Source organism: Poecilia reticulata, chromosome 10, assembly GCF_904066995.2.
Source record: "Poecilia reticulata chromosome 10, P_reticulata-male-v2, whole genome shotgun sequence".
NCBI lineage: Eukaryota > Metazoa > Chordata > Actinopteri > Cyprinodontiformes > Poeciliidae > Poecilia > Poecilia reticulata.
Genome location: NC_088839.1, coordinates 25,908,931 through 25,935,311, shown reverse-complemented (window position 1 = coordinate 25,935,311; position 26,381 = coordinate 25,908,931). Strand labels below are relative to the sequence as shown.

Below are 26,381 nucleotides of genomic sequence, written 5' to 3'. Positions count from 1 at the left end.
AAAAATTAGAAAACGCAACATGAAACCCAGTGGTTTTGATTAATTATATAACAGACATATGAACATTAAGGCAAGCTGTTACCAGGATGCTTTTATGTTACAAGATAGTGTAGTTCTGTATATTAAATTAAATTAAATTCAGTTTATTTATATAGCACCAATTTACGTCAAATGTCATGTCAGGGAACTCAAACAGACATAATAAAATAAAGCAGTGCAAACTGCTCGGTATATATATATATATATATATATATATATATATATATATATATATATATATAAAGGGCAGCCCTCACAGATGCTCTCAATTAACTCAGATAAATTTTTCTTCCATATGTATATTAAGAGCTGTAGGAGGGCTTCACACTGAATTCCAAATCTCCAAATCTTAACTCAGGACATGGATAATTTCTCTCTTTTTTTGTACCCAGAGAAAAGTTTGTATCTTTGTTGAAAATTATTTGATGAGGGTATATCACACATATCTGATCAAAGAGAATATAGACACTTTAATAAAATATAAGATACATAATTAATTATACAGTATGCTTATGTACAGCAGGAATGTATTCTAATTAAACGTTTTTTTTGTTTTTTTTTTCCCATTAACACGAACACTGTGGTTTTACTCACTTTGCACAGAAATGTGAAATAAACACATATTATAGAGCACGAATGTTTCATGGGAAAAAAGGAGCGAGGATGTTGAACATAATCAAGGCTAAGGGAAAGAAAAAAAATAATGAGCCTGCCGGTATATTAATTAAAGTCAAATCATGCTGCAGGCCCACCAAGCAGGCCTGTTAGATCTCAAAATTTAACCTAAGTAAAGATCATCCAGATAATGATTCAACCTGCGATATACATGAAGTCATGAATAATATTTCTATTCATCCCGACATACATTAAACCTAGTTTACATTCAACAAAGACCCCTACTGTGAGGGCTACATTCAGATTTATTTTGTAACTTTCCTGTAAGAGATTTTAGGTTCATAATGCGTAATGCGCTGATAATTATATATATATATAAAAAAAACTTACATTAAAAAAAACAATCATTTTCTTCTCACTTTTAAGACAGACCGACATTTTTTTTTTAAGTTATGCAACGCGTATGCGCTCCTAAAGCACACTGTGGAGATGTAAGGGCGAGCGGAGGACAATAAGAACGACAAAAAAACTTGGCCATATTTCGCAATGCAAAATTCAAAAGGACTTTTCAGAAACTATTTCATACAGCATTCACAAAAGTACACAGAGTAAAAGAGAAACAGCTGTTGGGTTTTAGGCTACAACAAGAAAACACAGTTTGCGTTCAGGTCCTCAGAGGGAGGGGATGTTGCTGCACTGCTTTGGTGGGAACGTGTCCACGCCACTGTGGCATGTGTACCATCCGTTCACGATGCTCTTCTGAAAGGGAGAAGCCGAGGAGAAAGTCCGCGAGGTCTGGGCAAAAGCGTGACCAGTCTGGCCGCAGGGGTACTGGGAAGACTGGGACCTGTAGCTGCCCCTCTGCAGCAACAAAGGGTCCAAGAGGGGCTGCGACCTGTGCGCGCAGTAGTCCAAACTGCTGTCAAACGCGTGATGGAAGCGTGACCTCGGGGTCGACTCGTCCCGGCTCTCGGGGGACAGGGGGACATCCTGAGTGGAGGTGGGGGCTTGAGGGGGGCTGATCTGGCCAAGGTCCGACGCTCGGGCCGGCCTGCCCTCCGCAGCATGACCCGCGTCACCGGGAGGCGCGTCGCCGCCTTTGGCGACGTGCTCCTTGGTGCAGTGGAGCTTCATGTGCTTCCGCAGAGAGCTCGGGTGGGTGTAGCACTTGTCACAGCCCCTGACCTTGCACATGTAGGGTTTATCACTGGAGTGGACGTGGGAGTGCTTCTTTCTGTCGCTGCTGTTCGCGAATCTCCGGTTGCAGCCCTCAAACTCGCATTTAAACGGTTTTTCACCTAAAACGTGCAGAGACAGAAACGGGGACGAGTTATGAGAGCGCATACAGGCCTGAACATCCAACCATCATATGGAACACGTCACCAAAATGCTGCACAGAGATGGAGGAGAACTGACGGAAGGGCGGATCTTCCGTCAATAACGGGTCCCACCATCCACACGGATCCCTTAATGTGACACGTATATAAGGCTCTGGGTTGAAATTCAGTTAAAAACTATATATATATATATATATATATATATATATATATATATATATATATATATGAAACTTGTAATACATGTTGAGCATTCCTTAAAATCACCTTTAAGAGCGTCTTCAGGGTTTTTTTTTTTTTACAGTTTTCCTTGTAGCTTTCCATCACTTCCTATTGAAACATGTAATCCATTTTTGTTTGAACAAATTAATCACCTGAGTTAACTGCACAACAGCTCTCTGCACACATCATGGCAGTGCAGTTTTTGTAAGTACATGTGCTTCATTTTCTGAATGAATTGGACTTTGTTGCGTTATAATCAGACTGGATTTAATGTAACTGAATTGACATTATGATTGGACTGTATGGAGTCTGATTTGACTGAATATGTCCACAGAATTGGATACCATTTGGCCCTTCCTGCATTTTGAAGTCTCTTGAGAAGACATTTGTTGTAAACTGTTGCTATATGATTGAATAACTGGATTCCTTATGTGTGTTTTATGATACGTTTTGTTATTACATAAAGAGCCTGATTAATATGCACACTGTACGCATGTGCAGCTGTGTGATAGCTTAGCCAGGGTCACATGGGGATCTGTTGTGCCTCTTTCTTCTGCTGTTCTTAATAATAAAACAATACTCAGCAGAAATAAAAGACAGCACCCAAGGAATATGTATTTAGTCCAGTCCTTTTCTTTTCTTTTTTTATTTTTTGTGAGAAAGCAATTCACTTTATTTATATAATTCAAAATGAAATGCCTTTATTTTAACGTAATTAGGTTGACATGTGTGGAAAAAGGAATAAAATATAACTGCATGCTGATTTATTTCACATGGTTGGGTGTTTGGTACAAAAAAAAAAAAGAAATGCCAGGTTGTGAAGTTAAAAAAGTATTTTATGGGATATTTCACGGTTCATGGTAACATATGAAATGCCCTTCAAAGGAAAAGTGAGGAGGAGGAGAAAAAAAAAACGGCAACGGGATACATTTTTAAACACAGCCTATTTTTATTTACAGCCAAAGTCCACCATTTCCTCAACTTCTTAAAAATGATTATTATTTCCCACTACATCATGGCTACATCACAGAGCGGGTGTGCTCTGTGAACACATAAATCCCTGGGAGGCACCAGCAGCGTAACGGCTACGTCACAGCGCTCCGGTGTCCCGGCATTTATTTAATAATTTCTGTGAATGAAGTGAGGGAGGCACCCAAAGCGCCAGGCCTGCTGCCTGCTGACTGCACTCGTTTGCAGCTGTCTTACTACTTCTCATCTGTGGCTCCTGCGTGGGGACTACACGTGTCTTTTTTTTTTTTCCTCTCTCTCTTTTCTCCTGAGACATGCGAGTAAAAACTGACGTGGACCGCGATTAAAAAAATAAATAAAATAAAAATAAAACCCCACAAAAAAATTAGAACGTTTAATCGCAAAATACGTAGCACGGGTCTAAATGAATAATAAATAATAATAATAATAATAATAATAATAATAATAATAATAATAATAATAATAATAGAAAAAATAAAAAGCTTACTGTGAGACAGATAAACGTTAAAAAAATACATTTTTAATCAATAATAAATATTTAACCATTTAAATGCATTATTATTATTATCATTATTATTATTATACTGACCTGTGTGAGTCCTCTTGTGGATCTTTAGATTCTCTGATCTAGCAAAAACTTTCTCACAGCCGTGAAATGGACAGGGAAAGGGCTTCTCCCCAGTGTGGACCCTGACGTGATTCACCAGCTTGTATTTGGCTTTGAAAGGCTTCCTGTCCCTCGCACAGTTCTCCCAGTGACAAATGTATTCAGAGTGCTCGGGTCCTCCGACGTGCTCCACTGTCACATGGGTGACAAGTTCATACATGGTCCCGAAGGCTCTGGAGCAGGGCAGCTTCCCCGTTCCTGCCTCTTTGCCGTCACTCCACTTGCACACCAGTTCATGCTTGACCGTCTGCTTGGAGCACCTGAGGAAGGCGTCGGGTCCCCCACGCTGGATCGCCATGTTCAGGGGCTTGTAGAGACCCAGGAACTGGGTGACAATCTGCTGGCTGTTTCCCTTGGGGCTGATGGTCTGGCCGTAGGAGTGAGTCCGGGTGAGGAGGTCGCCAGGCAGACCCAGCATCATCTGACCGCCGAGGTCGCGGGACGCGTCCGTGGAGGCGTGGGCCTGCTCCTGGTAGCTGGCAAAAAAAGCGTGACTCCTGTTGTCCCTGCAGCCAGCAAAGTCCCGGTACCGTCCCATCCCGCCATGTTGGTTGGGTCTTGGTGCCAGTTGATCAGTGACGGGTGGCATGCCGGCTCCAGAGAGATTTGCTCCAATGATAATGCCCCTAGGGCTGTGCTCTAACCGGTGACTGGGATATCCAGAGTCTGAAAAACTGGGAACCGAGTGGTCAACATATGCACTGGACCTCGTCTCGGGGTAGTCTCGCAAATTGTGCGAGGGGCAGAGTTTTAAGGAACTGCCAGTGGGGTGTCCCATGTGCTCCCCTGCCAAAGGTGGCAGCACCACGCTGGGTTCAGTATTGCTCTCCCCGGGGTTGACGCAAGAGAGAGGGCAGCCACTAAACCTCGAAAGGCTTGTCATGTTTTGTTGTGAGTTTGCCTGTGAGTTTGCAGAAATCAACCAGTGCAAGCAGTCAGGATGCACCTAGAAACTCTGCTCCCATGTTGCTGGTTTTTTTTTTTTCTCTCCCCTTGCTGTATATCATCTGCATGTGAAATTCTTGGCCGTGAACATCGCGGAAGCTGCAACCAGACTCAGTTTCGTTAGAGTTGGTGTGAGTCCCATGCCGGTTCACTTTGCCCTCTTGATTTGTGGCAATAACCGTGGTAGTAAAAAAATGCTTCGAAACAGGCCATGGTGCAATATAAAAGCACAGCAGGCAAACCTGCTTTTAAAAAGGGAGCTTTGGGATTGGTTGGAATGTGCGGTGATTGACAGGCGCAGGGTTTGTTTTAAAAGGGACACGCAGGAGTTCACCGCACGACTCCGTTTTTCAAATATCGCCGAGAAAATGCTTTGAAATGTGCCGCGGTGCTACTCCCTAATATCGCTGCCTCTTTAACTTCAGGCGCACTCTCATTACAGCCCTTCTCTAAAATCTCCACATATAGCAGGAGAGAGAGGTGGGGGGTGAAGGGGGGGGGGGGATATGCACAGGTTAATGTTTATTAGAAATCATCTGGTAGAAGTCAAGTGATTAGGTCCAGACATGAGCAAAACACAACACAATCAAAGTCTGCAGAGGCTTTTTTCTTTGCCAAAACAACTAGTCCTGCCTGGCAAGAACAATAGGTTTTGGGCTCTGCGTGTCCAGGCCAATTATTCTCAAGACCAGTATTAGAAGTAAAAAATGAAACACTTGACAGCAGTGAAAGTTACAGGGAAACAAACGCGTTTTATTTCAGGTAAAATGTATTTGAAATGAAACTGCGTAAACAAAGCGTTCAAGAAAAGTATTTATTAAATATTTAAGTCACTGCGATTTTAGAGATTTAAAATATAGCTCTATTAATTTAACCATATATACATGTGGGGGGGGTTTTAATGCAAGTTTCAACTGTTTGGAAAAAGTTAACTGCAATGAAGCAACAAGTAGAGCCGATTTTTTTATGATTATCTTTTTTATTAGTAGTACAAATGATTTTTTTTTTTACTTACAGAAGCGTCATTTGGGAGAACAACAGAACAGTCCGTACTACTTTATACCTCAGAGTCCAATGTAAACCATATCTGTAAATAAAGCGTCTCTCATTAAGGCACGTAAATAAATTAATAATCTTCAAAAAAAAAAGTGCACCATGCGTCCTGAAGGCTGGCGTACATGTTTTTTTTCCCTCCATTTTCAAAGAAAGTGGTTATGTAAAATGTAAATAGTGAAACGTGACAAACTCAGTGAGCTTGCATGAAAACTTTCTTATATATACTTTGAGGTGCTGTGAGGACACAGAGTTCTCCAGTGCTGCTGCTACAGTAGAGTACATTTTTTCCTGTGCGTCAACTCGCTTTCTTTTTTTCTTTTTCTTTTTTTTTCCCTTGACGTTGCTTAGGCTCCTCAACACCTCGGACAGCTAAGGCACATTCTTTCATCTTTTACTTTTATTTAAATCCACACAACGAGGCTTGGGCTCCGGGCTGTAGCTTGTGTAGGTTTAAGGTGAAAGTCCCCCCTTCCACCCCTCTTTATTTCCAAAGACTGTTGCTGGCATATTTTCTAACTTTCCCGTCACTAAATACACAGGAAAATAAAAAAAAATATATAAAAAAAAAACCTGCCTTCAGTTTTTCTGTGTTCTAAACACAGCAATAAATCAAAGGGACCCACTTGACAGTAAGTGCTGTAAAATAGTAAACAGGCCCAGACCTGGCCTAAATCTGCCCCAATTGTCATTGGCGGTCATGTTTGTCAACCTTTCACCTGATGCATTTCTGAAAATAATTGAGATCAGGAGGTCAACAAACTGTAGGTTTCCAATCTGCCACTCAGCCTGCACAAAGGTCTGGCAAACCTGATGATTTATGGTCTTTTCTTTTCAGGGAAAGAAAGAAAATGTGGGATGTGCAAAGAGATGTTATGATTCTATGAGGCTGTTTGGCTTCACCTTTGCAGTAACAGATTCGTGGCAGCTGATGTGTGTGTGTGCCTGAAAACTGATGTTTTTCTAAAGGGGGGAAACTCTTCAAGCCTTATAATAATAAATATCTAGTTTTAAAATCCACGTCTGAAAAGATCAAAATTACTTCATATTTTTTTCTTACTGAACAAAACAGGGTAAAACATGATAATGAACTGAAACCATTAACATATGTTAACATTTTTACATGTTTCTCCAAAACAATTGGAGAAATGTTATGGTTTCAAAGCTTTGATAAAGAGTTTAATTTCAAGCATATTTACAAAAAATCATTTTAAAAAAAATGCATTGTCACGTTTTTACATTTATTTATTATGCTTCTTCGTTGAATACCTTATTCTTAAAACATGACAAAATAAATAAAGAGGAGGCTTTTCAAAAAGAGGTTAGATTTAGAATCACTCGAGTTTAAATATCTAAAGATTAACCGAAAGTATTCCAACACATTTCCGCCAGCACAAAATACACATTTTTCAAATATTTTGGAAATACATTTCTGGTTTTGATCATAATTTGATTAGATTTTATTCATTTATTTTTCTTGAAAGCAATTTGAATTACACTCATATAAATATCGTTATACTAATTTAGCTTTCCTAAATGAGTCTAATATTCATGTTGATTAGTTAACAAGACAAATTACATATTCCTGACCTTTGGACACAAAATATCTCTGTGATTTATGTGAGTGAATAATTCTACATGTGTAACGACCCGGTCCCGCCTGATTCTGTTACTGTGCCTCAAATTGAGCATCAAGTAGGAGCAAAACAGAATACGGTTCTAACACAAGGTGGAAAAACCTAAACCTATAAATTGAAAGCACATTGAGAAAGTCTTTTCACAATTCATTAAGTTCAATATCCTTAACCTTAGTAGGTGATAAGACTTTATTATACATTATTAAACTGTTTACAAAGCCATAAAACACATAAACAGTTATCATGCAGGTTTGCACAAAATAAACTAGAACAGATGATGCGCTTTGCGATTAATATCATTAGCTCTGAAAAAAGTCAATTATAACATGCCGTTAGTATTACTGTGAAATCTGTTGTTATTTTTCAGAAACTGATTCCAATGTCTGCTAATGTTTTGCGGGAATAAATGTGTGTATGTATGAGTGCAACCGTTTGTGTTGTGGAGATATTGTAATTAATGTGGGGATGGCAGTGCACCTTGTTGCCATCACATTATGAAATTTAGATGAATTAACAGGTTTGGGATGAGTCCATTTGGGGGACAGCTGCTCCAGTAAATCACAGCAAGAAGTCAATTAGCTCTCTCCATCAGCCATATGAAGGCAAATTCCAAGTGCAGTCACTCAGAGCCCAAGTGACTGCCTAATCTGACAATATATGGAGAGCCTGTTAGGTTTTTACTTTACTGTATACGATATTTAAAATATTTTAGAGGAGGCAAAAAGAGCAAAATTACAACATTTCGCTCAAGAAACACAGACAACACACCGCACGGAAATGGGTTCGACGCAGATGTGATAAAGTCAAATATCGAATTGCAAAAACAAAAATTGTTAGCGATAAACTATAGTAAAAAAACTTCCCTGATAAATTTACCTGCTAAATTTAAAAGTGTAAATAGTAGGAGGTGACACGTGTAAATATATATATATAATACAAAGTAAAATTAGATATTTTTTGAAAAAATAAACGTAACCACGCATGACAATACATTTTTAAAATTCCTCAAAAGTTTAAAAGAAAAAGAAAAAATACATTTAAAATGTAACCTGTGAGTGAAATAGAACGAAAGAGCAGAACCCGAGCCTTCAAGCTTCCCTCTGTGGTGTGGAGATTTTTCTGAGAAAGCAAAACTAATACTAAACTCAGCAGCAACTCATGTTGATATTGATATGCAAAATAAAACGTGTGCAGTTTTAAGCGATATTAAATAACAGCGGAACTATCTGCAACATTTATCCCATAGCAAAGCAGTGAATCAGACTATTTTTTTTTCTTTCACTGCACCTCGAAAACACAGAAATCATTTCTAATATTTAAAAACGTGAAAACACACATTCTACAGTAAAAACGCAAACATAAGTAATTCTTAGACAAGCTTTAGTTTATCCAAAAAAAAGAAGTACAGGCTACATTTAATATTGGTCCAGTCATTATTGAGTTAACTTCAAGTCCACAAACTTGTCTACTGCATAAGTGGCCTGAGCCAAGCATAGTATGGGATACAGGCCAGACAACATGGACAAAAAAAAGGAAAGAAAAATCCCTCAACTTTTCTGCCAGAAAAGAAAATGCTATAGGCCACTTTATTTTATGGTAAAAAAAAAAAAAAAAAAAACATGAATCCAGCTTTTTTTAATTAAAAATAACCTTTTTATGTCCCAGCCTATATTGCATCTAGTTACAACAAGCATATAAATGTGAGCTGTTTACCATACAGTGTGATGGCTATGTTCTCTTTTCCAACAGCATGGGCCTACAGTCAGGCAGGGCAAGCACACCAGAAAATATTCTCATATTTTAAGGTAACGCGCATGCTCTGTTGAGGGAAGATTATGTTATAACCAATGAGCTTTCCAAACGCCCAGTGAGGTAATCCCAGCAGAGATGACTAAATAAAACAAAATTATACATACCGCAGTCCTGCTGAAGATGCATCACGTTGCATCACGCCTGCGTGTGCTAAAATTAGTCATTCATGATTTTTAATTCGGATGTGTTTGACTGATCGTTTGCATGCAAATTGAGTTATTTTATGTAATTAAATTGAATACGAGCAAACATTGAGTTAAGATTTTTTATTTTTTTTTTAATTGCATTTATTTATCAGATTTACCCACGTTGGAATTTAATAGACACGCTTAAAAGTGTCAGGAAGAGAGTTTTGATTAAGCAGGGCTGCAGCCTGTGCTGTTTTTGCGCTTCTTCTGAAGTAACGTTTTACGATTCAGTTGGGAAAAAAGGCGCAAAGTATCCCTGCTTCTCTCGGGTGAAATTAAAAACACACCACGCAGGAACAAGACAAATAAAAACAAATTCACTACTTGTGCTGTTTGTTTTCACTATAATTTAAATGTGCTTGACGCCCATTTCCACTTGTGAGGGTTCATTGATTAATAAATAAAAGTCAGAACTTTAACACTAAAGCAACAGTTGCTTCACATTTGGTCTTGTTGATGACAGCTCCCCCTCTTCTTTCCACAGCAAGAGCTCCGACAAAAAGGCAACATTTGTGACTCATCTTAACCCGTGTCACTTAATCATTCCATAGCAGTATAATATGGCTGTAAACACATGGCGCGTTTATTTAAAAGCGGCGTGTGGAGCCTTCACGTTTCAACAAGGCAGTAAAATATGGAGGGAATACAGGAAAACTTAACAGGCTGCTTGTCACTTCCTAAAGTTCACCGAAGGTCGCAATAAATCTGCGTGTGTGCAGATGTGAATGTGTGCATATGCTGGGATCCTTTTGAAAAACTCTGCATAAATGTGTGTGTATGTGTGTGTGTGTGAGTGAGTGTGTGTGTGTGCGTGAACGCGCAACGTGTGCGGTGTCAGAGAGAGGGAAAGTGTGTGTGTGCGCGCGTGTGTGTGTGTGAGAGAGAGTGCAGGGAGGGAGTAAACTGTGAGACGGAGCGAGGAGGGAGACACACTTATAAACACACACACACACACACACACACACACACACACACACAGGAAAAACGATGAAGTGAATTTCATTCGTGGATTTGCTTCATGAGAAGTTGTTGAGTTTGTGCTAAAAAGCGCAAGTGTTGAACTGCTATGCAAGATGGCAATAAGAGAAAGAAACCAAGGAGGTACGCGGCTCTTTGCAACAACTGAATCAACATATGAGAAACGGGCCTAAACATGGAGCACTAAAACCCCTATGAAAATGTAGAATTAAAACTTCTCTAGAATGCACCAGATAGACCTCTTCTAAAGTAAAGATAAGCATGAAGCAAACTCACCTCTTTTACCCCCAATCTATTACTCTCTCTCGGTGAAATGCTCTCAGAGGGAATGCGGTGGGACGAGGGCGACAGTAGAATGAAGAACTGACTTGATTTTTTTTTTCTTTTTTCTTTTTTCTTTTTCTTTTCTTTTTTTTTTTTTTTTTTTTTGGGGAGTCCAGAGCCCTGTAAAGTAAAGAATGTGAGAGCTCCTTCCTGGGACAGATTGAGGAGGAGAGATGGAGGAGATGAAGGAGGAGGGGGTGGAGGGCGGTGGAGAGAAAAGGATGTGAAAAAGGCTCGGAGTTTCTAAAAAGCGCCGCTTGAAGCTCACTCTGCGCGTCTCTGAACTTGATCAGATTTTGTGTCCTGCAGCGAGTCAGTCAGCGGCAACCCTGTGAAACTTGCTCAGTGGCACGACATCTTTTACAGCTTTAAGCCAAGCCAAAAAAAATTAATTAATGAATTACATTTAAATTTAAATGACAGATACATTTAGATTGCAATTACTGAAATGTCTGATAAAGTATTTATCTATTTATTTACGCATGTATTAATTTATTTATTGGTTTTTTTATCTATGTTTCGCCGGATATATATTTTTTTTCTTAAAAAGAAATAAAAATCTGGAAATGCGCCAATTCATGAAATAAAAATAGATAGATAGATAGATAGATAGATAGATAGATAGATAGATAGATAGATAGATAGATAGATAGATAGATAGATAGATAGATAGATAGATAGATAGATAGATAGATAGATAGATAGATAGATAGATAGATAGATAGATAGATAGATAGATAGATAGATAGATAGATAGATAGATAGATAGATAGATAGATAGATAGATAGATAGATAGATAGAATGCAAATTACTCTCCTTTATACGGTATTAGTGGGTAAAAGTTAGGAAAAGTTCCGTAATTGTATTTTTTTCTTTAATTCTGGGGAAGTTTCTGCGGCTCTTTCCATAGCACGTCTGCATTACATTGAGTGAGGCGCCTCACATTAACACATGTGGGATCGCCGGAGTGTTCCGTTATACCTGCAAAAATAATGCCCGAAATAACCAATCACACGCAACCAGTGAGACGACCTGCCATCTTCAATCCCAAACAGTGCCAATCACATGAAATCCAGCCAATTAACGCCACTCTCGGTGATCACGTGTCTGAAGGGTAGCTGAGCGCCGATTGGCCACCGTAGCACTGCCTCCTGAGTTCATTTATGTTCTGGGAGTGAGTGATTGACTTTATCAGTCCAAGGACATCATCAGCCTGGTAAGGGGGGGAAGTTTGATCCTCTTTCTCACGGATCGCAGTCAACGGGAGTTTTTTTTCCCTCCCAGCTCCTTTACATAGGATTTTTCCCCTCATTTTTTGGCTTTTTTTTATTTTTTTATTTCTAGGATCTTTTTTTTTTGCTCAACGTGGTAAATCTCAGCGCAGTGGTCTGAAGCCCACCGCGCTCCGCTCAAACTGGATTTTAATTTGATTTTCTGTTTCCCACCCGACTCCTGAGTTCGCTTCGAGCTTCATGACTATGCTTCTAGATAGCGGTCCGCAGTTCGCATCGTTAGGAGTGGGGGGCTTCGGGACGCCACGGCACCACGACATCGGGAACAGGGACCCGGGTCTGGGACTGAATCCCTTCTCTGACTCCCCCCACTCCGCGGCTTTCAAAATAAGCCCCGTGGCGCACGACATCGCATCCAGCCAGACATCAGCTTTCACTCCGCAGGCTACTGGATACGCGGCCGCTTTGGGACACTCGCACGGCGGGCAGGTGGGCTCGTATGGCGGGGGAGCGTTCAACTCGACGCGGGACTTTCTCTTCCGGAACCGGGGCGTCGGGGAGTCCCCAGCTCCGAGTGCCCAGCATGGGATCTTTGCAGCCTCGACGGGGAGTCTGCACGGGCCGCCCGGGATCCCCGACAACCCCGGACATTTGTTGTTCCCTGGACTTCACGACCAGGGAGTGAGCCACACTTCTCCGAGCGGACACGTTGTAAACAGCCAGATGCACCTCGGCTTACGCGGGGACATTTTCGGAAGACCAGACCCGTACCGGCCGGTGGCGAGCCCCCGGACGGACCCGTACGGTGCCCAGCTGCACAACTACAACCACCCGATCAACATGAACATGGGCATGAACGTGCCGACGCACCACGGTCCGGGGGCCTTCTTCAGATACATGCGGCAGCCGATCAAGCAAGAGCTGTCCTGCAAATGGATAGACGAGAACCAGATGAATAGACCCAAAAAGACGTGCGACAGGACGTTCAGTACCATGCACGAGATGGTCACGCATGTGTCCATGGAGCACGTCGGCGGCCCCGAGCAGAGCAACCACGTCTGCTTCTGGGAGGACTGCCCGAGGGAGGGCAAGTCCTTTAAGGCCAAGTACAAACTCGTCAACCACATCCGCGTGCACACGGGCGAGAAGCCGTTCCCGTGCCCGTTCCCTGGATGTGGGAAAATATTCGCCCGCTCGGAAAATCTGAAAATCCACAAAAGAACGCACACAGGTAAGAATAAGAGAGTTTTATTTCGCCTAAAAGATTCACGGGGTCATTCCCGGGTAGTAAATGTGTGTGTTCAGCCGTTACATAGCAGCAGCATGCTTTTGTTGTTTACCAAAACCATTTGCGAACTTTGCTCCACGCCTCACGCTCCCGAACAGCTACTGCATTTCTAAAATAATAATAATTACATAAATCGACTGCAAGCTCAAAAAAAAAAAAAAACCATAAACAACTCTTTTAGCAACTTTGTTGTGCTGCTAACTCTGCTCAATGCGCATGCATGGTTTGGAGACGGGAAGTTTGGTGTGATTCATTAAGATTCTGTGCTCGCTTGTCAGACTACCATGGCAGCAGACAACTAATCAATTTCTAGCTGTGTTTATAATTGTTGCTCAGCCGTTGCACGCTGCCCTGTTGATTCATTGTTGACTACAGTGGAGTTGAATGAAGGAGGGAGCAGGCCTCTTGAATAAATAAAGCCTGACAGAGCAGCAGAGTGTAGTAGTGGAGCTCGTATCCACGTCTCGCCGAATAAATGTAGGTTACCCTGTTATATAATAGTCTGCAGACCGTAACTCAGTCTCTGCTTCTTTTTTTGTTTCAGGTGGGTGTTACAATCGGGGGGGTTGAGATTTTTATCTCTCTCTCTTTTTTTGTTTGTGTGTTGCAGTCGTGATTCACGGTGTGCTGTGGGTTTGTTTAATCCCGCAGGTGAGAAGCCGTTTAAGTGTGAATTTGACGGCTGCGACAGACGCTTCGCCAACAGCAGCGACAGGAAAAAGCACATGCATGTGCACACGTCAGACAAGCCATACATCTGCAAAGTGTGCGACAAGTCCTACACACACCCCAGCTCTCTCAGGAAACACATGAAGGTAATTAACGTCTTCATTACTCCTTAAACACATTAACACACACATACGCAGTCACACACACGCTCCACCACCACCACCCCCGTTCCTCTGCTGCAGAGACAACTTGAGGCATTGCTTAAGATCTTATTGCTGGAAAAGAAGAAGAAGAAAAAAAGAGTGTAAACAAATATGATGCCAACGAGTAAATACTTAGAACTAAGTTGTGCTCAACAGAGAAAATGTCTTCCCGTTATTCTAATTTATATTTCAAGTTTAAATTAATATGTTTACTGCAATATTTCAAAAATAGTCCAGCTTTGAACGTGGATATTATTAGTTGTTCCAGTCGCATTTATTTGTACGTATCTGTGTGTGAGGGGTGGGGGGGGGAGGGGTTGGGGAGAAGGGAGGAGGTTATATGTATGTAATTCCACAACAATTTCACTATCTTTCCTTGTGTTTATTTTTTATTTTTTCATTAGGTACACGAGTCTCAAGGTTCGGAATCTTCCCCGGCAGCGAGCTCCGGATATGAATCGGCCACTCCACCGGTGCTGGTCTCAGCCAGCACCGAGGACCCGACAAAAACACCGCCGTCAGCCGTGCAAAACACGCCTGGTCACAGCGAAGGACTGCCGCCCAACTTTAACGAGTGGTATGTTTGAAGTCGTGAGGAGTGGAGCCTCTCCCTGCAGTTTGGACCATGAGGATGAACGAGGAGTGACTTAAAATAAAAACAATTTTCTCTCTCACACACACTCTTGCGCACGCACGCACATACACACACACACACACTCACACATACAAACAAATGGGACTGGAACAACAACAACATGGAGATGAGAGCAAAAGCCAGCACCAAGCAGGCCACGTCCGTTCTCAGGATCACGAAAAAAAAAGACTTTATTCCGCAGTTTTAAAACAAATCATCCACGACTAAATAAACTTTGTGATTATAATTTTTTTTTTAATTTGGTTTTTCTTTTTAATCTTTTAGTTTACAGATTTCAGAAAGCTTGTTTTATTTTTTTTTTATTTTATGTATTTTCTCAAATTTTTATTTAAGTAAGAAAAAAAAAGTAATTAAAAAATGAAAGATTATTTCACGCTGTTTTATATGACGGTGACGTCGCCTCCTTCGATTGATTGTTGAAACTTCAAAAACAGTCTTAAGAAACGTGCCAAAGTCTTTGTCATGAACTTGAACGCAGATTTAAAAAAAAAAAAAAACCTGAAAATCCTAAATAAATATTATACTCGTGAATGTATTTTTTTCCTTGTTTGATGGGGTCGCATCTGTTGTCAACGTCCGTTTTCAGGTGGAGACATGTGGTATTAGGTTTACGATTGTTACCGTTGAATATAACGTTGCCTTTTGTTTATACCGTTGTAAATACATATCCATGATGCCATATTTATCGATTTGTAATTTAATTATGGGTATAAGTTCTGAAACTTAAATGATATTTATGGAAATGTTTTTCTAACAAGATCTGTACAGTTTTTGGTCATAACCAGCTTAACATTGAACAAATGATAAACTCTTCTTTAAGCTCCAACATCGCGATTGTATCCTTCTGTTTTCCTCTTCTTAACCAATAGGCCTACATGTGTCTTATTTGGACCGAATAGAAAAAAAAAACATCTATATGAATATTATGGATTTGTCTATATATATTGCAGATATTTCAGTCACTTTTATTTTCCTTATGAGACCATTGACATGTATTAAAAAAAAAAACATTGACTGTCTAGAACTGAGTTCAGTTGAGCTGAAAAGCTACAAAGCGGTTCTGTTTATATATTTGGTTCAGTTTAAACTTTTTTGTGGATTTTTCTTTTATAGGATCAGAAATAGATGTCAAATCTTAGAGGAGAAAATAAGATTTTTTTTTAAAAAAAAAGAATGAACCCATCAGCCTATTGCACTCCTATATATACAGGTCTTAGACGAGTTGTGCGCAGTTCATGATTATCCAAATCGAGTATTTTTCAGTATTCATTTCAATTTGAGGGGGTCAAGCACCCGAAAAAATACGCCTGTGTGGCGACCTTTATAGTTCCAGCAAATGTCTTTGTGCGAAGTAGCCTCTGTTTAAATGTCTGCATCGGCAACAATTGAACTGTCACGATACAGTATCTTCAAAAATAAAATAAGTTATGTTTTTTTTGTCTGTCAGCTTGCATTGTTTTAAATGTAACTCTTCTGTGAAACTAAATCGTGTTATTTGTTGTGGTGTTGCATATAGAGCAGTTTTGATTACACATTTTTGCTTGTTTTTTTTTTGTGTGTGAATAACTTGTCAAGATGACTTTTTTTCTTTTTGTTGTGTTTAACAAAAAAAAAAAAAAAGAAAAAATTAGTGGAAGGGAAATTGGAGGGAGAACACGTTCAGTGGCGACAAAAAGAGTTACAGCATTGCATTGTAACCTATTCTCAAGAATTAAATATTATGCATACACCAAGTATATTGTACTCTTACGAGAACAATTTTCAGACCACCAGCACTACTTTTAAAAAAATAAAATGTAAAAAAGTGAAACGGTACCTCTTGACAGTGATATATGAAATAACTTTATTTAAATAATTTAAGGAGTATATGTTTTATATGCTATTTTCTATACCTTAATTTAAAAAAGAAGTACATTTTCTTATTCCCGCCACCTTCCTGCCCCCATGTCCAGAGGTCAGAGGAAAATATCTGATGTATAAAAACACAGCTAGAATGTGATGTTGTAACACTTTCTGGGAGGGGGGAAAAAAATGGGTCACACTCCGAGTTATTCCTGAAGAGCAAAACTGTATCACTGATGAACTGTGTCACTGTGCCACATCGAGGCAAACTATGTTACAACAAGCAGGCCTATATGCGCTTAGAGCCTACCTAGAGTCAGACGTTTCCTTGTACTTTTTAGGCTACTGTATGTTGGTTGGTTTGTTCTGCCAACTATTTATGAACAAATGTGAACGGAAATTTTGATTGAAATTAAAAACAAACATTATGAAAAAAAGCGACTCTCGGACTGCCACCTTGATTATTATTATTATTATTATTAGCATCACGTTGTTTCTGCACGCTGCATTCTGTACAGCAGACACTGTGTGAAATGCTTTTTGCATTAGACTTGTGGGAGTCACTTGAACTTGACACTGATTAGGCGCCATCTTAGTATCTTGATTGTGTGTGTGTGTGTGTGGGTCTGTGTTTGTGCGTGTGTGCGAGGGCAAGAGACAGAGAGAGAGAAAGAGAGAGAGAGAGAGAGAGAGAGAGAGAGAGAGAGAGAGAGAGAGCGAGCGAAGAAGAGAGAGAGAGAGCGTGCGCGCGCATTATGTGTGGGAATATTTGGAAAGCAAGTTAGAGACCGACAGTTTTGGAGATTAGCAGTAAACTGTACAAAACATTTATCACGAGAAAAGTTTCTTCAGTGTTTTTTTTAATTAATACTTTTTTTTTTTTTTTACTTTCCAACTGATCCTTAGAGAATAATAACATTAATCACAGGCGCCGTGAGGAAGTTTTCTGAGGGATGGCCAGATGGGGGACCACTAATAATAATCTAGGGGTGGCACACCAAAGCAAAAAAAAAGCCAGAGCAGAATTTTACAATAAACTATTTCGGCACGTATGATTTTAAAATGCTGTGGCTCTCCCTTTATTTTACCTACATTTGCGATCCAGATATCACTTGACTGGAGTGACCGACACATCAGGAGTGACCGACACACGTTCAAAACAGCGTTTTAAGGCAAAAAGTGAAACATATTAAAATTAACATGTTACAATTCATCAAATGTCGTCCCTTTCTTAAATGCACATACACAAAACAACGGATGCGTGTAAAGCAGTCCGTCCAGGGAGAGCTTAGGAAATTCAACAAGGTGGCCATTGCCCGAGTGGAAGCGTTGGAGAGTCTCAGAACAAAATTATCACAACAAAATGTGCGTTTGTGTTTTCTCTTAGTGATGTTTAAAAAGTTGTAAAAATGATCATTGGTTTATCCTAACAGTTTTGAATGAGTGGCCGGATAGGAGAAAATAATAATGAAGGATTGGCACACCATTATATATATTTTTAGCTAGATTTCTTTGGTGAAGCATGAATTTTAAGTCCACTGAAAATATATAATAAAAAGTCATCCTAACAGTCTATGGTCAACATATGTACCATAAAGCTGAGATGTTAGAACATGCTATCTCTAGCACCGCCGCCTAATTTAGCATCCATGATTTCAAAAATAAAATAAATTGCAGCTAAATAAGACATATTTCTATTTTTTAAAAATGAACAGAAATGTGCACATGGAACTGCTAATTTGTAGGAATAAAAACAAATAAAAGAATTATTCTTGTCTATGTTGTTTTTTCCTTATAAGACAAATTCAAATAACACTATAGGCATTTTAAGTTATGGCTAAATGGGGACCAGTAATAACCTTGAGATAGGAGAACAAAACCAAAAGCTACAGCAGTACGATGTGGTGGAATTTAAAATGTACGTCTGACTGAAAAATCTCTGTTTATTTAAACAGCTAACAAACTGTTAGGTTTTCAAGCTCCTACACACACATGGCACCCAGCAGCCCCCCTTGGTGGAGCCCCTGATAATACTTCTGTGAAATAATCTTGACTTGCAGACCCGAAGAAGGGAAGTTGAGGACCCTGCGTGACCATGGCAGTGGAGTGGGGAACGTTGCCAAAAGTGGCTCCGCCACAACCGATTAATGAGGCACCACAACACGACAAACAAGCATCAGTGGGCGAAGTAATGAGGATTACAACAGGGTAACTTGAAATTTGAAGCGACTTAAAATAAAAGTTGATGCAAAACGCTGAAATTTCTATCAGTAGAAAATAATTATTTAGTCAGTGTTCTGCCTTGCTAAATCTGTGGAGCTTTGTTGCTGCTTTACATTAATGTACTTTTCGGTAGAGCATTAAAATCCTTTAACCGTGAACAGATTTATATGCTGTGACTCAAATTCTGTTTTTGATTCTTTTTTTGCGCAAGCGCTCTACCCCCTCGCTCTCCGTTTGATTTCATTTCTTTTCGCCCCTTCCTCCTCTTCCCCCCTCCTCTTTTCTTTTCCTTGGCCCCCCCCCCCCGTCCCTCCCCTCTCCCCCCCACCCCCTCCTTCATTTTTTTTTTTTTTTTTGCTTTGCCTCCCTCCCTTCTCTGCTCGTCTAGTCGCACATTTCAAGTTCCTCCTCTCAGACAACGTGACGTGAAATAACAGAGACCCGGTTTCTCTCCCAGAGAAGGGGGCACATGGAAGCCGCACTTTTTCACGCACGCACTTTGGGAAAGGTGCTTAACCGGCAGACGGGGGGTCAGAATAGAGGGATGCGCCAGAAATGTTTTAATATGATGACTAAAAACTTTGCATATTCCCATCTTTATATAGCTCCTCGGTATTTTACAGCAGATAAATATGGATTTAGGTCAAACCGTAAGTGTTGCACGTTGTTACACCGAGACGAGAGCAGACGGTTCATTCCAGAATGAAGAAATACATAAAAGGCTCCCTTTTTTTCCCCCAAGATTCTCAATGGATCAGAAAGCATTGTTACACATAGACAATATCCAACTACAGCAGCTCGAGTAAGCCCTCATTTAGTTGCTTTGGACTGCTTGGCTGCTGTGCGCGGACTGGCAGCGCGCAGTTGCCTGTAATCTGTCTCACTCCCTCTCTTCTGTTTGTGGCAGAGGAGCTGCAGGGAAAAGGGGGGCGGGGGGGGGGTGGGGGGGAGGGAGGGCTTTGTGCTCTGCACTGAGGGGGGAAAAAAAATAGAACCGAGGTGCACTCCAGCACGCGCCTTCCGCTCAAGTTTAATATGGGATTGATTGGACAGCCCCATCCCTTTACCTTCCCCGTGTCTCCTCAGCCGCAGAGTATTTGCTGGCTAAGCGGGGAGAGCGCGCTCTAAGAGGATAAAGTCACACAAGCAAGTCTCCAGCCTTTTGTCACGCAACGGAGGAGGCGATCTTAATAATAACCTTACCTGATCATTTGCTTCGCGTTGATAAATTACTGATTAGAGGAACGCAATGCGTCTTATGCAGACCTCATCTCTGAATCTCCAGGTTCTAAAGTAAGGTAATTCAGTGCGTTAAAAGAAAGAAAGAAAAAAAAAAGCCAGAGCTTCAGATGCAAGTCTGTTTATTTACATCTGAGGTTTTATCCGGTACTTAATGCAGGACTTAAGTGCTTCGTAGTGAGTGGGACAGAGTTGCTGCGAGGCCTTTGATCTGAAGCCGAGACTTTTTCTCTCCCGTTATTATTATTTTTTTTGTCTACTGTTTTTTTTATTATTATTATTATTATTTTGTTGCTGGGGACATCGCGTACATGTCTGAACTTCACCGCACTGCTGTCAAATCCCTGGAAGATGTTCAGGTTTCTTCACTTCACTGCGCCAACAACCTTTAAATAAACAAATGCAGTCATGTGGAAACGTATAGCGCCTCACAGAGAGGAACTATAGAAAATTATGTGACTGAATTTCTTACAGCTCATCAGAAACTGCACATTTTGACTTTACTTGACAAAATGAATTTGCTACACCACAGTAAGGGAGAAACTACCTAAAACACACACACACACACACACAACTCTGGGCTAACCATTTAAGTTTATTGGGTAAGGGATTCAGAGTCTACTGACGTTGATTGTATTTTATAATTAGATTTTAATCTGGAATGTATATAATTGGATCTAAAAGTTACTCTGGTAGGTGACTGACAGAATTTAACTCTGTACAACTTGCACATTTGAACTGAACCTGTTCAGCAATTAGCAATTTAGTTCAACAGACAAACTGAATTTGATTCAACAGATTTTGTATGGAAGGTGCATTTGTTAATGATGGATGCTTATTTCACCTCCAGCAGGGCGCTGAATATGCATTCAAAAAGTCTCTTAATCCGCCTTTAAATCTTAAGGCGTTTTGTGGCATTTGTGATGCACAACACAATTGCTTTGTGTTCGAGTTCCATTGTTCGTCGATTGCTTTACATAAGACGGAATTTGAATAACACGCCTAATCATGATACTACAGCCGATGCGTAAAATAGGTGAAAGTTGCTAATTGAGTTCAGGTAAAGCGTCTCAACAATGGATAACGAGAACAAGAAAGCAAAGAGATTCTTTTTTTTTTTTCATGAGGCTTCAAATAACTAATAAAAAGCGCCCAATCAAATGTATATGTAATTGCTTCATTGTTATCCTCCCACAAAACACACCAAGCGTCCTGTTCTCCAATAAAACGCTCTTGAAGGCAATCTATTAGTACGATGTCCGACTAGAGACAGCGGTAATTCCCCTCAACATCTGGCGTGGTGTCAGAAACTTGATGAATTCCTTATCAGAGTGTGCGCATGCAGGAATCAACGTTAATAGGTCCCCGGAGTGCGCGCTCTGGCAAACGCTCATTCAGCAAAGCAGATGTTCACCAATTGTGCCTCGCGTCGTGTCTTCTGACAGATATATTCTCAGCGCTTTTTAAACGGGTGGCGAATGCGTAAATGAGCATTTGTGACCCGTTACGACGGAGGCTCTTCCTCCCATGCGCGCATTCCTCGCGCTTCGCAGTACGACGGACTAATGCTGAGGTTTCAAACTGAACCCTCAACTTTCACCACCTGCAATTAAATCGTTAGCTTAATTAAAAGGGCGCTGCAGCCACTTCACTAGGCGTTTGGCCATTATATCTCCTGCAAAGTCAACATCTCAAAGCTATATTTTGTTTGAGCCTGAGTGAATAGGGTTGATTCAGCGCTTCCAGCAAACTTTTCACCTGAGAGCCCCCGGGGCCAGCCTGGCAGGACGGGGGTCTGTCCCTGAGGGGAGAGAGGGGCGGGAGGCGGACCGCGACGCTCACATATTCATTACTCTTTCAAAATAAAAGAGACAATACTCGTTAATGTCTCCGTTTCTAAAGACAGTGAATTAGAATTGGAGAGTGATTTCCCATTATTTGAAGAGAGTTTTTTGTCGCTTCCCGTGGCGATGTGTTTGCGCGTGCGCAAAACTCTAGATAGATTAGATTAGATAGATAGATAGATAGATAGATAGATAGATAGATAGATAGATAGATAGATAGATAGATAGATAGATAGATAGATAGATAGATAGATAGATAGATAGATAGATAGATAGATAGATAGATAGATAGATAGATAGATAGATAGATAGATAGATAGATAGATAGACAGACAGACAGACAGATAGTTTATAAATAGCTAAAGTTGTCCATATTGTTTTCACAGTTCCATCTTGTGTCCCAGAAATGCCAATCAAGACAAAGGGAAAAAAAGGCCAGCTCTATAGTTGCATAATGTCTCTGCGATCTTTAATCCGTTATATGCATGAGGCAGGGATAGCAGCACCATCAATAACAATCTGCTTGATCCTGTCAAAGCTGCTGCACGTGTGTGTCACTCTCCTGGCGACATGTTCATATAGACGGATACAATTAAAGACAGCAACTTCTTGAGTTTCGCTTTTCTGATTATGCCCTAAATCTTTATTCATATAATAGAGGGATTATACCTGGTTTTTTTTTATTATTGTTATTATTATTTGATATAGAGTGACAGTATAATAGTGAAATGTGCTATGCTATTTTTTTTTCTATTTTTTTAGTGTTTTTGCGTTTTTTCTGAATCAGTTCCTCTAAGGTAAATTAAAAGTTTCACATTTTACTGTTCTCAAGACAGAAAATGTGCCAGAGGCCTATAGGTAAACAATATGTTATAAATAAGCTACAGATCGGCATTGCTATTCTCTAAAACTAGTTTTCTTTGTAAATTATTGTGCTTTAAAATGCTTTTTTATTTATAAAAATGGCTCAGCTGAAAAACACAACCAGACAAGATATTTGTTGCTTGAAAAAAGTCAAACTTGTAGTCAAAGCAAAATTGATCCTCCAGCACGTTAAATGCCTAAAAGTGCACAAAACATGACGTCTTTCTAGAGATATTTCAACATACCTTGATCCACTCTGGTGTTCAGCATTAATGAAAAAGTGCCTTACCTACAAAATGTAGCAAGTAAGGCAATTCCAACAGTACTTAAATTGCAAAGCAAATATTCAAACTCTGACAGAAAGCACAGCCGTACGGATGAGTACGAGCAAAGAGATAAAGCTTTTAACAAAATGAGAAACAGAAGGAGCAGCGGTACAATCTGGATTTTCATATGCAATACTGTGGCCCCTGTTGTGCATCCCTGGCCCCCTGATCAGAGGTTACCTTGCTGTAATTGAATGTGTTTGGGTGAGTGGCCCCGACAGGAAGAGACCAGGTGTTTGAGTGGGTGGCAGCAGCTCTTGTGCAAAACACCAGAGTGATATTCAACAGCTGTGCTATGCAGGTTTTCAACAGCCATAATAAAAAGTGTTAGACATAGCACCAGTTATTTTCTTCCCACTTTTCCAGTAATCTAGATTCCACTCTCCCACCATGCCTTTTGGCCAAACAGAACACAACTGGCCTATATTTTCACAGCATTAGCTGCACTGTTATTCAGTGGGTTTTTTGGGGAGTTGAAGGTATTATTATGGTGCTGGGTTCAGCTACACCAACGAAGCCGAGTCAAACACATTTTTCCTCCCCTACAGTTGCATCAACTCCACGATCCGTCATAATGGGGAAGGGTATGGTGAGGTGTAACAGTTTAAACTTTCTTCAATTCCCCCCCCCCCTTCCCCTCTGTCTTATTTAAAAGTGTCCGTCCTGGGACAATAACAGGCGTGGGGTTTAGAGAGGAAGGAGGCGGTGCAGGAGGAGAAAAAGAAACCAGGTAGGAGGGCCCGGTGAAAGAGGGGGATGGGAAAGCCAGGTGCTGGTGGAAATTGGCAGCCGATTGCCAAAGCGACCTCATGCCAGGATAATGCATGGGGCCATAGGTGTCCCCCAAGCCAATCCCAACCCTCATGCTGATAGCTTTTCAATGCCTGTGGGACAATCTCTACAATAATTGCTTTTTCCTGTTTCAATTCTGCTCTGAAGGCAAGTCACAAAGGAGAAGAGACTTTGTTTCACACAAGCATTCCCAAAAGTCTTTCAGCTGGTTTGGAGACCCTTTTTTTAGTCCCCACGAAGTTCTACGGAGCGCCGCAATTTTATCTTAGCCTGTTATGTAAAACACCACAAACAGCAGTGGTTTTAGACTTCAACTTTGAATAAAATAACGCCACAAAAAAAGTCAAAATGACAGAGTGTAGTAACATGATGGTGTGGCTGACACTGTTTTTCTCCCCCAGTCAGGAGGGCCTTGTGAAGCTGCAAATCATCTTGTTTGTTCGAAAGCAACATGGCCGCATATTTTTCATATATCATCACAGAGACGACAACTCCATCCTCCGCTATGAAGGCCGCTGGCATATTTCCGTCCCGGCTGGGGAGGAAGGTGACCTCAGTGGTTCTGGTGAAACAAAGTTCTTGCAAAATATTCAAATTGAAAGGCATAAAAATAACAAATAGTAAAACGGTAACACCCTTTTAAGGCTTTTTGTTGTTGTTTTACAAAATAACATACTCAGACTTACAAGTTGGATAATTATGCCTGCATAATTTGATGAGCAGATTTAAAGTCCATTAACTTCTCTAAACATTATTATTATTATTATTATTATTATTATTATTATTATTTTATTGTATATATTATTAGCTTTGAGAGCTCTAGAATAAAATTATTTCTTGGTTACTTTGAAGTTTAAAGTTAAAAACGTCCTATAATTAAACCTCAATTAAATGTACCTGTTTTCTTCTGTTGATAATAAAATGTAAAGTTTTTAATTGTTTTAAAATTTATTTACACACTCAAAAATTAACGACAAGCCTGGCTAATGTAAGGGCAGACTGTCGTGCAAGAGGAGGGGAAAAAACAACTTAAACACGGTGAGTTCATAAGTTTCTCCCGGTGAAACTTCCGAGGAAAAGCTTCTTTATAATGAATTACGTCTCGATTGTTCATGAAACTAAAATCAAAACCATATTCTCGGTAAAGATGAAATTATTCTCCTTCAAAACGTTACCAAAAATGGATTAATTTCCGTTACCTTTTCGGCACCTTTCTGTGGTGTAAACGCGACGTTGTCGCACTTTTCTGGAAAACACAGAATAAAGAAAACGCGACGGAGATTAAATTTCCCTTTGCATAAAACAAAAGACTGCGCGCTGCATGCGCTCTGCAGACCAGCACACGGTTTCACACTGTGCAGCATTACTATGGAGCCAGTTTGTTTTCACTCGTGATGAACATAAATAATGTATAAACTCTCCTGTCTGCCGGTTACATTTAATACGCCGACGTGCATGCATTAGAGAGGAAGCCGGCAAAGGCTCCAAAAAGGTGATAATATCAGACGTGACATTGGAAGTTGACCTAAACTCGCACGACCAGACGGAGGCGTGGAGAGCAGATTAAAAACCTGATGTTTAAAGCAAAAGGTTAGATGTGAATAACTGTGTCAAAGTAGTAAAATTGGTCCAAATCTCCTGGCTGTGAAGACTGCAGGCTGCTTAGAAGTTTAACTCTATAGATTTAATACAGTTAATCTTATCTGCGGAAGAAACGCTCATGTTTCCGTTTCTATGTTTTTCTCTTTTTTTCTTTTGAAATTGGCAACAGTGTGCCCATCCAGGACCCAGTTTAATTTGCCCAGTCTTGGGAATGATTTTTTCTGTATTACCTAAACAAGGTGAAATCTGGGGCATGCAGACTCTCTGCTGCTTGTCGGAATCAGTGGAGTGTGAAATTGCAACACCAGACTGCTGGGATAATAGCTCAGAAGGGGGCTAATGTCCCTGCTACATTCACAGAACATTTTTATAATGACTGGATTAAAGAGAAAAAATATAGATTTATGTTATAGTCAGTCTTTCCTGCTTTATTCCCGACTTCGTCTGCACTTTGGCTTTTTGTGGGTGCATTTATTCTGATTGGATATGAAATGTTAAAAAAACAAAAATTAAATTTGGGCAGTACAGTTTGGTCTTTCCTGGCTCTCATTCTGGGCCCTTTTTGACCCCGTTCTCCGAGCCTGGCTTCCTCCAGGAGGCCCAGTTCCTGTGTCTCTCTCCTGCTCACGTATCCTCATATATGTGCGTTTCTTTCCACTGGGCTGGCCATACTGGGGCAACAGCCTGGGGCTTCAGGTTCTGGTAACCTTCTTTTTCTTTTTTCTTTTTTTGTAATGAATGTTTTACAAATGCTGCATTTTATGTGCTTATATTTAAACCCGCATAACTGAGAA

At 40.3% G+C, this 26,381-nt stretch overlaps 2 protein-coding genes and 1 long non-coding RNA gene across 5 annotated transcripts in view; 1 reads left to right on the top strand and 2 right to left on the bottom strand.

Moving 5' to 3' along the window:
* Positions 1-26,381, bottom strand: part of LOC145553123 (uncharacterized) — a 124,141-nt gene that overhangs the window by 24,627 nt on the left and 73,133 nt on the right. The window lies entirely within an intron of this gene.
* zic6 (zic family member 6) lies at positions 487-5,670 on the bottom strand. The gene is made up of 2 exons (XM_008420724.3): positions 3,793-5,670; positions 487-1,952 (listed from the first exon to the last, which is right to left on the bottom strand). Exons 1-2 carry the CDS (start codon positions 4,751-4,753, stop codon positions 1,327-1,329), a joined length of 1,587 nt encoding a protein of 528 aa, XP_008418946.1. The 5' UTR covers positions 4,754-5,670; the 3' UTR covers positions 487-1,326.
* On the top strand, positions 12,162-14,925 carry zic3 (zic family member 3 heterotaxy 1 (odd-paired homolog, Drosophila)). The gene is made up of 3 exons (XM_008420726.3): positions 12,162-13,271; positions 13,980-14,143; positions 14,605-14,925. The coding sequence occupies exons 1-3, from the start codon at positions 12,281-12,283 to the stop codon at positions 14,785-14,787; spliced, it is 1,338 nt and encodes a 445-aa protein (XP_008418948.1). The 5' UTR covers positions 12,162-12,280; the 3' UTR covers positions 14,788-14,925.

Bases quoted from the DNA above. Each gene is read 5' to 3' on its own strand.
- zic3 (XM_008420726.3), top strand. From the start codon at position 12,281: ATGACTATGCTTCTAGATAGCGGTCCGCAGTTCGCATCGTTAGGAGTG. The intron at 13,272-13,979 runs GTAAGAATAAGA...TTAATCCCGCAG, and splicing joins CCACAAAAGAACGCACACAG to GTGAGAAGCCGTTTAAGTGT. The intron at 14,144-14,604 runs GTAATTAACGTC...TTTTTTCATTAG, and splicing joins CTCTCAGGAAACACATGAAG to GTACACGAGTCTCAAGGTTC.
- zic6 (XM_008420724.3), bottom strand. From the start codon at position 4,753: ATGACAAGCCTTTCGAGGTTTAGTGGCTGCCCTCTCTCTTGCGTCAAC. The intron at 1,953-3,792 runs GTCAGTATAATA...TGCACGTTTTAG, and splicing joins CCACAAGAGGACTCACACAG to GTGAAAAACCGTTTAAATGC.